Source organism: Zootoca vivipara, chromosome 13 (assembly GCF_965207765.1).
Source record: "Zootoca vivipara chromosome 13, rZooViv2.hap1.1, whole genome shotgun sequence".
NCBI classification, from domain to species: domain Eukaryota; kingdom Metazoa; phylum Chordata; class Lepidosauria; order Squamata; family Lacertidae; genus Zootoca; species Zootoca vivipara.
Window position 1 is genome coordinate 13,904,124 of NC_142596.1, and position 13,912 is coordinate 13,918,035.

The 13,912-nt window shown below is 45.6% G+C and overlaps 3 protein-coding genes and 1 non-coding gene across 6 annotated transcripts in view; 3 read left to right on the forward strand and 1 right to left on the reverse strand.

The window, feature by feature from the left end:
• FGF7 (fibroblast growth factor 7) overlaps nucleotides 1-7,973 on the forward strand; it is a 59,798-nt gene extending 51,825 nt beyond the window's left edge. For all 3 annotated transcript variants that reach the window (XM_035131695.3, XM_035131694.3, XM_035131696.3), the window contains exon 4: nucleotides 6,914-7,973. In XM_035131695.3, coding sequence (XP_034987586.1) covers nucleotides 6,914-7,108 — 195 coding nt within the window. In that variant the 3' untranslated portion in view covers nucleotides 7,109-7,973. The remainder of the gene's footprint in view (nucleotides 1-6,913) is intronic.
• The window catches only part of FAM227B (family with sequence similarity 227 member B), a 113,472-nt gene that overhangs the window by 76,084 nt on the left and 23,476 nt on the right, over nucleotides 1-13,912 (reverse strand). The window lies entirely within an intron of this gene.
• On the forward strand, nucleotides 1,441-3,835 carry LOC148683637 (uncharacterized). Its single transcript, XM_088656581.1, has one exon. It carries the CDS (start codon nucleotides 2,394-2,396, stop codon nucleotides 3,699-3,701), a length of 1,308 nt encoding a protein of 435 aa, XP_088512707.1. The 5' UTR covers nucleotides 1,441-2,393; the 3' UTR covers nucleotides 3,702-3,835.
• On the forward strand, nucleotides 12,345-12,422 carry TRNAK-CUU (transfer RNA lysine (anticodon CUU)). The gene has a single exon. It is a non-coding gene; the product is annotated as a tRNA-Lys (tRNA).

A 13,912-nucleotide genomic window follows, 5' to 3' on the forward strand; every position in this document is an offset into this window, starting at 1 on the left:
TTCTATTTTCTGCAAAAGATTGTTAGCTTGGAGCCTGGTTTCCCCTTCCCATTAACATCAGAGTACATATGACTGAGGGTATCAGTGATAGCACTATAACTTTCCAAAACAGCTTCTGTGGCTTTTGCCTCTGCGTCCCACCTAGTGTCTGACAAATATTTAGGCACTTTAGACTGAGGTGGCAAAAATGATTTTAGAACTGCCCATCCCTTTGTGGAATACATTTTGTTGATAATGCCAAAACAGTTCACTGCATCAAGGCAGCAATCCACAGCTGAATGGCCCACCGGATTTAAAGAGTGACCTGCTGGCTCTTGTTACTTCAATGAGTAGTTGATGCGCACGAAAGCAGTGACTGGTCTTAACTTCATTATCACAGCATTTTCGAGTCTCTGTCTCTTGTGCTTGTTAGCACCACTTTCAAATCTTTTACTCATGCTTAGATTAGAATCTAAAAATAAAAATTAATCTTCAACTGGATAAACTTGGGCTTCTGACACTCTTTCGTACCTGCCACCCACTCACTGACTTCCCTATGCCTTTCTTGAGGGGCACAGAGACAACTCTGGCGGACTCCTGGGGTTTGGAGATGAAAATCCCTAACTTTGGGGTTCTCCTGGAGGCTTGGCACCTGCACATTTTTGGGCTTTCCCCCTCCCAGGACCCTTCTTAAGGCACTGGTAGTGGGGCAGAGTGGGGGAGACTCTGTGGTCACAGCACCAGACTGCGCTTTTAAACAATTAATAAATATTTTCTTGACTATGTACAAGTAACAGGCTTTTAAACATAAAAGGCCCTTTCAATTAAACACACCACCGGGCACAAATAAAATAAGACAAAACAGAGTTCCTCTGACCCTGAACTGATCCTTATGCTTATTTTCCCTCGGGATGAGGTAGTTACCAACCTGCAGCCTAGCCTCCTGCCTTCTACAGGTAGTTCTGGATCCCTCCGAGGATCCCTTCCCACTGCTACCTTCCCTGGCCCCCAAGGCCACTCTCTGCCAGTGGGCAATTTACAGTGCATGCTGCAGGCACCAACAGGGCTCTGTGAAGTGTGAAAGATACACTTCCATGCCTGGGAGGGGTGAGGCCAGTGCCAGTCACATGTGCTTGCCTTACTCTGTCCAAGCCAAGGAGGAGGGAAGGAATGAATGGAAGAGACTTGGGAGAGCTTGCTTGCCTGGTCTACCTGGCCCAGCGCACTCTCCCACTGATTAAAGTACAGCACATACCACTATTGACCTGACCCTTGAGCTGCGGAAGGCTGTGCAGCTGTTTGTTGACTCTGGGCCTGCGGGCTCTGGATTCTGAGATGGAAAATTCTTGGGTGCAAGGATACTCAACAGCCCAGCTCATCGGGGTGCGGGTCTCTGCAGGTCTCTGCGGTTAGCAGAAGGAGGAAATTTCAGCCAAATACAGGAGCAAAACAGTGATCAGTAGACCATGAACTTTATTGTTGCACAACAGGTCCCCACACAGAGTAAGAACCACAAGCATGGGTTACAAGCTCTTTGAAGACCTTCCCTCCCTACCCAGAATACATTTCCAGAACCATCATTGATACATCACTGATACATCATCATCATGTCACAAGGAGGGAGGGGAGTCACAAGGTTACCCAAGTTCATCAACTTGCCCCTGTAATGAATGAGCCAGCTGCCAGGAAAGGTGTGCAGCCAGCTCCCAGTGAAGGAAGTAGCCAGGAAGAGAGAGGGTTAACTGCCAGACAAGATGAGCATAGCCTAGTACCAACTCCCCCGCCCTTAGGACTGGTAGTTGATAAGAGGACGCAGGCCTGGCCAGGACGCCGAAGGCCTGGCCGGGGATAAAAAGGCCTAGCTGGGACACCGAAGGCCTGGCCATGACACTGAAAGCCTGGCCAGGATGCAGAAGTCCTGGCTGGGATAAAAAATTCCTGGCTGGGATGCTGAAGTCCTGGCTGGAATGAAGAAGGTCTGGCCGGGACACCGAAGTCCTGGCCGGGACGCCAAAAGCCTGGCCGAGATGCCAAAGGCCTGGCTGGGTTGTTGAAGTCATGGCCGGGACGCCGAAGGCCTGGCCAGGAAGAAGGCCTGGCCGGGAAGAAGAAGGCCTGGCTGGGATGAAGAAGGCCTGGCCAGGAAGAAGTAGGCATGGCCAGGAAGAAGTAGGCCTGGCTGGAAAAGGCCTGGCCGGGCCGAAGAAGTCCAGGCCGGGAGAAGGCCTGGCTGGGAAGTCGAAGGCCGAAACGCTCCCAGCACTAAGGCAAGATAAGGAAGTGTTGTTGTAAGCCAGGATCTCCCTTTAACTTTTATCTTTATTTTCTTATCATCGTGCCTCCTACAAGGTGCAGTAAGATATTTTAATTGGACTTCTAAGTATTGTGATTTAAACCCTCGTTAAATTTTGGCTATGGGCTGCGGCAAACAACTAAGAGACTCTGACGAGGCAATACCTTCTCCGAGGCCTAAACAGTCAAAGATTGATTCACTCGTTCCTAATTGTGCTACTCTTCACGAGGATTACAGGTACATGGTGGAAACCCACAATCGTTTTGACCCATTGATTGACCTTGCAGTTACAGCGGAAGCGGAGGAGATAGCCACGTCTACGACGACAAGTGCTAAAGATAATGATAAAGAGGGAAGACCCACTTTGAAGGAGGTGCCTGAGGCCGAACCGGGTGATGGTATGGGTCTTGAACAGCTTCATTTAATAACTAGGACCCTACAATGTATCTTTAAGAGCATAGATGGGATATCTTTGCAGCTGGACAAGCTCCAACAAAAGTTTGATATCCCAGAGATGCACTTAGCTCACACTACGGCAGTGAACGAATTAAAGAAACAGCGGTTTACTCCTTCTAATAGCCCTGAAAGTGATAAATGTATAGATTATCCAAAACCCCTGCTGAACCAACATTCCTTGATCTTACAGCCAAACAAAATATGCTTATCCATATGGGGCGGGGCTTCAAGGTGGAACAGTATGAGAGAAGTCAAAGGATATCTAAGCGAGCTCCTCCATATCTGGGTACTGCAAATAGATCTTAATGCAGTGCTTCCTCTAAACTACCATTACAGGACTCCAAGAGTTCTGCTTGCCTTCCAGTCTTCAAAAATCCCCTCCATTCTTGTCAGGCGGAAAGCGTTCCTGGCTAAGCGGGGTATCATTCCAACAAGGGTCGTCATAGATACCAGGATTAAACCCCTTTTAAATTGCAGACTAGCCAAAGGTGTCTGCCCACCAGTTAGGCCTGATGTAGTTCTAAATACCAAGCCGCCTACTTCGGAGGATTATTTCCCTCCTCAGTTCAAGGCTCATAATTTACCTACTCCAGCAATAAAGAAGCCTGATTATATTGACAGGTCCCTGGCATGCTCGGAGGAGAGGGATCTCATCTCTTCATTCAGAGAGTTACCAGCAGCAGAACAGCAGGAAATTATAGACAGACTGGATATACTTAAACAGCAGCTTGTATCTCGACTACATAAAAGAGCCTCATTGAAAATTGATCAAGGCAATTTCTCCAGTCTAATGCCTATGCACCTGAAGGAGCTGTCACCCCAAATCCCCCTGCAGTCCAAAGAGGTCTGCAATCTGCTACCTTACCATCTAGACCAAAGAGTGAAGTACAAAATACTCCCTGTTCTAATAAGATGTCACCTTCCTACTCTTCTATGCTGGACTTGGAGTCCTCTCTTAGCGCTGATCAGCTAGGAGATGATGTACTTTCGTCCCCTGCTTGGCGGTCTCCTCCGACAGAGCAACATATAACAACAAGCCCGTCATGCCAACAAGCATATGAGAAAGAAGCCCTAGTGCAAAGAGGCAGTCCAGTTCTGATTGAAGACCCAGTTGGACACATAAATCAAATTACCACAATATTACCCGCCATGCTCATGACCTTGGTCCTGGTATATATGATCTAGAATCCATCACTGGGCGAATCTCTAAAGATACTAAGGTGAATGAGGCAGGTGTTCTTTTCTTCCAACTGGCTATAAATTTGAACTTAGTCCCCTTGAATGGTAGTTGCCCCCAAGATGTACTTGAAATTCTTTTATTATATCCTTACCTAATTCTGTATATCCTTTAAGCTATTTTACCTTTTAACTGTAAATCAAATTGTGTGCGTTTCTGTTCTTGTTTTATTATGTCTATGAGTTTAAAGCTGAAATAAAGTGATTTGGATTTGGATGTCGAAGGCCTGGCCGGGATGTTGAAAGCCTGGTCAGGAAGAAGGAGTCCTGGCCAGGACGAAGAAGGCCTGGCCAGGACACAGAAGTCCTAGCTGGGACGCCGAAGGCCTGGTTGGGACGCTGAAGGCCTGGCCGAGACACTGAAAGCCTGGCCGGGAAGAAGAATTCCTGGCCGGGACGAAGAAGACCTTGCCAGGACGCGGAAGGCCTGGCTGGGACGAGGAAGGCTGGCCGGGATGCGGAAGGCCTGGCTGGGAGGCTGAAAGCCTGGCTGGGAAGAAGAATTCCTGGCCGGGACGAAGAAGACCTTGCCAGGATGCCAAAGGCCTGGCCAGGAGGTGGAAGGCCTGGCCAGGAGGTGGAAGGCCTGGCCAGGACGTGGAAGGCCAGGCTGGGACACTGAAAGCCTGGCCGGCAAGAAGAATTCTTGGCCGAGACGAAGAAGACCTTGCCGGGACGCGGAAGGCCTGGCTGGGACGAAGAAGGCCTGGCCAGGACGCGGAAGGCCTGGCTGGGACGAAGAAGGCCTGACCGGGACGCGGAAGGCCTGGCCGGGAAGAAGAATTCCTGGCCGGGACGAAGAAGACCTTGCCAGGACGCGGAAGGCCTGGCTGGGATGCTGAAAGCCTGGCTGGGACACTGAAAGCCTGGCCGGGAAGAATTCCTGGCCGGGACGAAGAAGACCTTGCCAGGACGCCGAAGGCCTGGCCAGGATGTGGAAGGCCTGGCCAGGACGTGGAAGTCCTGGCCGGGACGTCAAAGGTGTGGCCGGGGTGAAGAAGGCCTGGACGGGACAAAGAAGACCTTGCCGGGACGCGGAAGGCCTGGCTGGGACGAAGAAGGCCTGGCCAGGACGTGGAAGGCCTGGCTGGGACGAAGAAGGCCTGACCGGGACGCGGAAGGCCTGGCCGGGAAGAAGAATTCCTGGCCGGGACGAAGAAGACCTTGCCAGGACGCGGAAGGCCTGGCTGGGACGAAGAAGGCTGGCCGGGACGCGGAAGGCCTGGCTGGGATGCTGAAAGCCTGGCTGGGACACTGAAAGCCTGGCCGGGAAGAATTCCTGGCCGGGACGAAGAAGACCTTGCCAGGACGCCGAAGGCCTGGCCAGGATGTGGAAGGCCTGGCCAGGACGTGGAAGTCCTGGCCGGGACGTCAAAGGTGTGGCCGGGGTGAAGAAGGCCTGGCCGGGACAAAGAAGACCTTGCCAGGACGCGGAAGGCCTGGCCGGGAAGAAGAATTCTTGGCCGAGACAAAGAAGACCTTGCCGGGACACGGAAGGTCTGGCTGAGACGCGGAAGGCCTGGCTGGGACGCAGAAGGCCTGGCTGGGACAAAGAAGGCTGGTCGGGATGCGGAAGGCCTGGCTGGGACGCTGAAAGCCTGGCCGGGAAGAAGAATTCCTGGCTTGGATGCTGAAGGCCTGGCCAGGACGTGGAAGACCTGGCCGGGACGTCAAAGGTGTGGCCGGGACAAAGAAGGCCTGGCCGGGATGCGGAAGGCCTTGCCGGGATGCTGAAAGCCTGGCCGGGAAGAAGAATTCCTGGCCGGGACGAAGAAGACCTTGCCAGGACACGGAAGGCCTGGCTGGGACGTGGAAGGCCTGGCTGGGACTCCAAAGGCTTTGCTGGGACGCAGAAGGCCTGGCCGGGACGCGGAAGGCCTGGCTGGGACGCTGAAGGCCCGGCCGGGAAGAAGAATTCCTGGCCGGAAGAAGGCCTGGCTGGGACAAAGAAGGCCTGGCTGGGACGAAGAAGGCCTGGCCAGGACGCCGAAGGCCTGGCCGGGACAAAGAAGGAGTGTGTGTGTGTGGGGGGGGGGGAGCCAGAGAGGTCTGAAGTGACCGGCAGTGATGAAGACCAGGAGGCTTCGCAGTCCCTCTTAAAGGTCTTCATGGGCCCTATAAAGACCCCACTGCCCACTCTGCCCTAAAAAAATTCAAGTTGGGACCAATGCTTCAAATTGGCCCCACTGGCTAGCCCTGAGTCTCATAGTTGCTGGGCCCAAGTTGCCCTGCCCTTGCATGAAGTCTTGGGTTTGCAATTTGGGGAGAGGGGAGACTGCCCGCTGGCAGGGGCGTTCCGAGAGGGTGGGGGCGTTCTACTCCAGGTGCCATTCCAAAAGGGGGGGACAAAATGTCGACCCCCGATCAGCCGCACCCCCGGGCTGTGCGTTGCATTCCACACACCCCCAGGGAGTGTGCCACGCCCCTATAGGATGCACGCCATGCCCCCTGGGTCGAGCGCCGCTCTGGGTACATAAATCTGGCACTGAGGCTTGCATGTAGTGCTCTGCAGCCATCCTTACAACTGTGCAGATACGCAGTTATCAAAAGAAATCTGTTTTTAAGATGGGGTACATTACAGTTTATAACAGATCATTAGAAGAGATGGCGACTGGGTCCACAATTATTATTATTATTGGGTGTGTGTGTACATAATGCAATGTTAAGATGAGAACTGAAATCCTGAATGGACTCTTGTTACACCTTTATTTCTTTCTTTACACTTTTCTTGATCTGAATCCGGATTTCACCCAAACATGTCTGAGCATTTCTGCATGAATGAAAATCTTTCCCCTTCACAACAATGCCAGAGATTTGCAAAAACGGACACATTTTAATAGAAACAAATTGTTTAAACTGCACATTTCAAGGTCTGATGGTTTTTTTATACAATACAATGAACAATTTCAGCATTCATGTGACCTGTTGTCATTTTCTTTTTTTTAACAGAAAGTATGCAATGAGGACTGCAATTTCATAGAATGGATTCAAGAAAATCATTATAATACATATGCTTCAGCAAACTGGACACACAAAGGGAAGGAGATGTATATTGCATTGAAACAAAATGGCGCCCCCAAGAGAGGTCAGAAAACAAGTAAAGAAGATATATCTTCCCAATTCCTTCCACGGCCAGCACCCTAAATCACATAGCTATGGAGAACCAGTTCCAGCAAAACGTTTAATTTCATAAGGGAACTGTTTGAAAGTGCAAGGAAGAGAAGCTGGAATACTACTGAAAAACTGAACAAGCTGGACTTGCGCATTTATGTTTATTTTTAAGAGACTGCCTTTTTAAAAAAATGAAGATTCACTACATCTGATTTAGTAACTAAAAGTTGTAAAAAATTGTAAAGAGTTGTACAATCCTCATGTTAGTATAAGAGTAGCTTTGCAGATTGTTAAGTTAAATTTACCCTTATGCGTTAAGTCATGACTTGATTATCTGATGATATTTTATTTAAAATAAACCTATCTGCTTAATTAAACATGGCTGCTATAATAAAAATGATGATAATAAAGCAGATGAAAATGTTATGTAAAATATGTTGGACTTGATGGCTGCTGGAATGAGTCTTCAGATGATCAAGTCAGTACTAAGCATGGAGGTGGAGCAGTATGGAATACTTTCCAGGAAAAATGTGTAAGTTTTAAAGTAATTTGAAATTGGATTTCTGTGGTATTCAGACAATAAAGCTAGTATGGAAGATGAAGGTTGCACCACTGCAATGTATTCATATGTATTAGTAAGAATGCCTAACGCTGCTCTGAAAGATGTTACAAAAATAGTGTATATGAAATAATATTAATAAGGGAAATGTATTTCATCTCACTTTCCTCAAAATATCCTTTTCTATAACGATGAAGTAAAAATTCAGACATCATATGGGTTTTTATGTAACATAACCTATCTTTTTATATAATTTCTGTTAGGGTATATGGCTTGATTTTTTTTTTCACCTATTCATGCTTCTTCTGTTGTTAAAGCATTAAACTTTATTTTAAGTTATAGTTGAACTTTATTAAGTTATTTAAGTTGATGTTATTTATAAAAAAAACTTATTAAGCTGCGTCTGTTTCATATGCTTTTAATTCTAAAGAAGTAACAAAACAGTCTGTCTGAGCCACCTTCCTCCCCCCTCCAACCTTTCTATGACCAGACACAAAGTCTAGTATATAATACTCTTGCCAATGTGCACTGGATGGCAGAAAAAAAGAAGACAGCCTGCAGCCGTTCTTACGATGGAAGTCTCAAATAGAACAACCCCAAAATGCAAAAAACAACAACACCTAAAGCCATAGGGCTATGCACACGGGGCTCTATTACAAGATTGGACAAGAAACTTTTTGGAAAATGCTCTGCTTGCTGACTGACTCCGCCTCATTAACTAAGTGATATGATTGTTGCTTTTACAACTGAGCTTTGGGAGCATAGCCTGGCAGCTGTGCAAAGTGTCAGGGATGTCGGGGAAGAGCTGGAGTTAGTTGTAGCATGGTTACCAGAGGGAGGAGATATTACCCAAGAGGGGGAGGGGAGCAGTGAAGGAGAGCGGGAAGGAGAACAACAGGAAGGACCCGGATGTTCGCACGTAATGCAAGGGTTAAGTTTGAGCTCAGACTCGGAGGAGGGGAAATACAAGAAAGCCCTTGTGAGGAGATTAGAGAAACGAAAGGGAAAGCGGGAAAAAGAGCGCGTTCGCCATTTTGAGAAGGATTGGTCACGGAGAAGCAGAGCTCAAAAGGTATCAGCGATTCTGAGGACTGATAGTCCAAGTTAAGAACTGTTGTTATTTTGAAATACTGTTTGAAGACGTAATAAAAGTTATAAGAGAAAAAGACGTGTCTGCGTGTTAATGAGAAGAGGACGACCGCTGAACCTGACAGAATACCTTTTGCTCTGCGCCTCTTCACGATAAACAAAATGGACGGAGCTGCAGCAGCGCAAGGTGAGCAAACAGAAAACCCGATGCTCTAGCTAACCTTACAGGACTGATGGCAACAGAATTAACAGTTGAAAAGCCAAGTCAACGTACTATCGGCAGCCTTGCTGCAAGCGACGCATGGAGAAAGAGTGAGTAAAACAATTACAGTACGCCCACGTAGCTTCAAGGGAGAAAGCTCAGAATATATGGCTTTTAAGGTGGGAATTTCTTACCTCATAGAGATAAAGGATAGAGAGTTTCAGTTGGAACGAGAGAAGGTTGCTTATGTGATCAGTTTCTTGGAAGGGAAGGACTGTGTTATACCACTGATATCTCGGAGGGATGCGGCATTAGGAAATCTACAAAACCTTTCTGCAATATTTAGACACTATTTTCTTAGACCCTGCGTGCGAAACAGCCACAGCTAGGCAGCTGTTGAGAATGGGACAAGGAAAGGATACTGTGGGAGTTTATTGGTCTAATTTTAGTTTGTTGGTATAGAAATTAAGATGGGATCTAAATTCCCCAACGGTTGCAGCCCTTTTTAGAGAAGGACTGAACAATGAGATTTTAGACCAATTGGCACAAATGCCAGAACCGGGTTCCTTGGACTCCTTAGTCAGAACGTGTTTGTAGTTAAGCCTACGCATGGAACGAAGGGCTAGTGAAAAGAAGGAACAATGGAAACCACGGTGGTGGGAAAGCCACATTATGGAAAGTACAGAGAGTAGAGCTGGCAACTTGCCAGGAAGAGATAGGCCAGAGCCCATGGAGTTGGGAGCTACCAGACCCATCCCAATAAATACAACTTCAATGGGAAGAGGAAACGAAGGACATCTGGCATGACAATGTCGTAATCGTAGAGGATGGGAGTCTCTGTCTGGAGCAGACATGAGAGGAGAGATTTACCCAAAGGAACTGCATCAGGGAAACGAACAACCCCGGCTGGAAATGGGAGCCTGCAGCCAGGTGGAGGAGCAATAGAAGGCTCTCATGCTGAACCACTGATCCCAGGACTAACGGTGAAGGTACAATTACAACTACCCAATGGATGCAGGATCCAGGTAGAGGCTCTGTTGGACTCAGGAGCTTCAGCTGATTTTTATAGACCAGAGATTGGTACAGGAACACAGAATTGCTTTGTTACCATTGAACTTCCCACTGAAAGTGAAGACAATAGATGGCAGACCGTTGTGTCAGGAGAAGTGGCTCATGAGACTCTGCCAATGAGGATGGACATGGCTCATCACTCGGAGACCAGGGCTTTTCATATGACCAAGTTAGCTGGGCCCCCCAAGGTGCTGGGCATGAGTTGTTCAATTGTCAAAATCCGATGATTGCCTGGCATCAAAGATCTTTGGTTTTTGGTTCGTTCTATTGCATGACACATGGTTTGGGACAGAAGGGAGAAACCTCGGTGGAAGTGATGGGAACAGAGGTGGAAGGGAAGTTAATGGGGAATGAAGGTGAGATACCTTCACAGTATATGGCTTACAGGGAGGTTTTTTTGTGAAAAAGAAGCAGACAAACTTCCACCACATAGACCTTATGATTGTAAAATAGACCTAATCCCTGGGGCACGATTACCCCCAAGTAAGATATATGCCATGTCGGAGATAGAATCCGCAGCCTTAATGGAATTCCTGCAAAAGAACTTGCAAAGGGGTTTTATTAGAGGGGTTCCAGTAATTTTTGTCAAAAAGAAAGGAGAGGAAGGGACACCAAGACTGGTATGTGACTTCAGAATCCTTAACAGTCTAATGAAGCCCTGTATATGCCCCCTGCCATGTATAGACGACCTCTTAGAGAGAGTGAGGTTAGCCAAAATCTTTACCAAACTTGACTTACGAGGAGTATATAATCTTATCAGGGTCAGAAAAGGGGACGAGTGGAAAACCAGTTTTTGTACTAAGTATGGTGCGTTTGAGTTCTTAGTAATGCCGTTTGGCTTACAAAATGGCTTAGGCGCATTTCAAACTTTCATTAACCATGTCCTAGCAGGGATACAGGATCAGTTTTGTGTCTCTTATTCAGATGACCTCTTGATATATAGTGAAAGTATCGAGGAACAAAGATACACAAAGATGTAATCGAAATGGGGCATAGGGTTTTATCCACAGAGAAAGAAAATGACAACAGTTCCCGTTTTTTGCTATGCTACGATCCAGCTGTATTTGGAATCCCTTTAAATTGCCTCTGTTATAATACGGAGATTTACTCCTTTCAGGAAATACTAAGGAGAGGACAACCCAAAATTGACTGAAAAGCACTTCAAATCTAGATCTGAAATAATCTGCAAAAGACCAAATTCTGTTGCATGAAATTTTGTTGCAAAATTCCTTTGCTATTCAGCACCACTTGAATCACCAGGGGAGGGGGGCAAGTTGTAATTTAGAATTCAGAATTAAATACGATAAAAACATATTACAGAGAAGCTGAATTGGCTAAAAGTAGGGGGAGTCAAGAGTTGGGCTTGTGGAAGGGCCTTTTACCTTCCCCTACACTGCTATTCATTGCCTTGAATGAGGGCATTTCTATTTGTAAGTATCTGCACACAATAATATTCCCCTTTACACATTTAAATGCACACACGTGGCTGGGAAAGAACTGAACACTGCATTTGTCAACACAACATTCATTAGAAAGAAAGAAAAATGTTTCAGCCACAGTGGGTTTCATTACTGATCACTGAAGCTAGCCTTAAAATGGATACCAGAACACTTAAAATTAAACCCACAAGCATAACTGGGTTTTTAAAAACAAAACAAAATCCTTATTAAATAATTACATTTAAAAGCTATGCAATCCAAAGGCTCTTAAGTCTCACTGACAGTTCTTTTCACATTTTTAAATATTTCTTCTACATTTGGTTTGGCAGACATAACACTAGGCTCTGTCTATCATCATAAGTCAAAGAGAGGAAGAGTTTGTCTCACTTATGATCCAAAATAAATACCAGGAGAACAGCATTCAATAGAATTCGCTGCAGCAATAGGTAGTGATAGCCACCAATTCAGAGTGCTTTGAAGAGACAAATTCATGGGAGAGAAAGTACAGTGGTACCTCTACTTACGAATAACTCTACTTACGAATGTTTCTACTTACGAATGGAGCTCCGTCCGCCATCTTGGATGCGGTTTAGATAGGAATTTTTCTACTTACGAGTTTTTTCTCCCAATACATTCCTATGGGGTTCGACTTACAATTTTTTTCTACTTACAAATGTGCGTTTGAAACACATTAAATTCGTAAGTAGAGGTACCACTGTAGTCATGATGTCTAAATACTATATTCAGAATCAGGGTCAGTATGCCTCTAAATACCAGATGCTGGAGAATAATAATGGGAACCATTTGTTTCTCACCTCAATGGGACAAATGTTTTCCCTACAATTTAATAACCATTCTGCTTTATACTATTTTTATAGTAGATATCAATATTCTAGTGCATGTTTCATAGCCTTGGGGGAATAGCTCAGTTGGTAGAGCATGAGACTCTTAATCTCAGGGTTGTGGGTTCAAGCCCCACGTTGGGCAAAACATTCCTGTAGTGCAGGGAGTTGAATTAGATTATCTTCTTAGCCCCTTCCAATTCTATGATTGTATGATAGTTACTTGACTATTAGAGTGACCATACCCTCCAACATTTCTCTGATGAAAATAGGGACGTCCTATTTTCTCGTCCTTCATACATTTTGAAGGCGTTACACAAAATCTTGGGGATGAGACATCTAGTCATGAAGGCATACATACTGCTTAAGTATTTCTAATGCTTTAAAACATATAAGTCTTAAGGTCCCCCCAAATAAAGTCTTAAGCATGCAACAAAAATTACCTACATATGAAGAAAGTCAAACATTAAAGCCCTTGGCCCTGTAATTAATCTAATAATACACTGGCTAAGGGTTGTTAACTTGCAAATCATAAGGCATTCCAAGTACTGAAATTTTTATAACCACTTACATTCCTGTTCTAGAATAGGAGATTCTCTCCAATTTTATTTGGAATGTCCATATTAACTCCCCACCGTCAGTCTACCCTGTTTCACAAACATTCTGCTCAAAATGTTAGAAATGGAAGCATTGTATAGAGATATCATCAATACTCTTGAAAACAAAGAGCTGAGATAACAATGAGAAGAAATTGCTTAGTATTGTAGACCCAATCGCAGTGACTCCCTCCCTCCGGGAACAGAGGTCTAGCCTATGATAGCAGTAACAAACTCACAATACTTTTTTGTTTTTTACGGTGATTCTTCCTTGTATATAAAGTGGCTCAGCAAAGCAAATCTTACATGTGTAGAATACATTATAGCTCCCAACAAATTATTAAACATGGTACTTCCAGACTCTATGCAAGTGTTTGTTGCTTGTCATTATAAAATCTCAGACTGAAAAGATTGATTTTACAAAGAAAAAGGGCCAGACAAGTTGCTGGGAGAAGGGTCTTGTAATTTTGGGGGTGCTCTTCCTTACTATACTAAGAACATGGATAGGATAATTAAGAGGGTGTTCTCAGTACAGCTAAGAGATGATGATGTGGCACAGGACAACATGTCTCCATTGTACAGGGGTTGGATTTAGACACCTCAAAGATGCATTTCAGTTAAACACGTTGTAAATTTAAACAGGGAAAACAGGCAGAGGAAAAACGGGACTCCACTGTACCATCTGGTGGCACAATGTTATATCGCATATACAACGCATATAAATCACTTTTTCTTTACCAAACTAGCAGAGTCCAGGGTTTAAGTTGTTTATGCTTTTAAAGGTTAAAACCACACTTTGAGTTATGTAAAAAAAAAATGCAATAGGGAATCAGTACAAACACTCATCTATTCACTGTCCCATCTTCTTAAGAAGTGGGGTAACTTGTACCAGGCACCACAAAGTTCCCAGATGTCTTCAGCACCAGTCCTAAGCTGAACCCACCACAACAGCCTTGTCTCAACATAAATGACACTGAAAATTTTCCTTGCTGATATTGCATCCTGAACCTCATGGCTGGGGAGTAAGTATTTGACATTT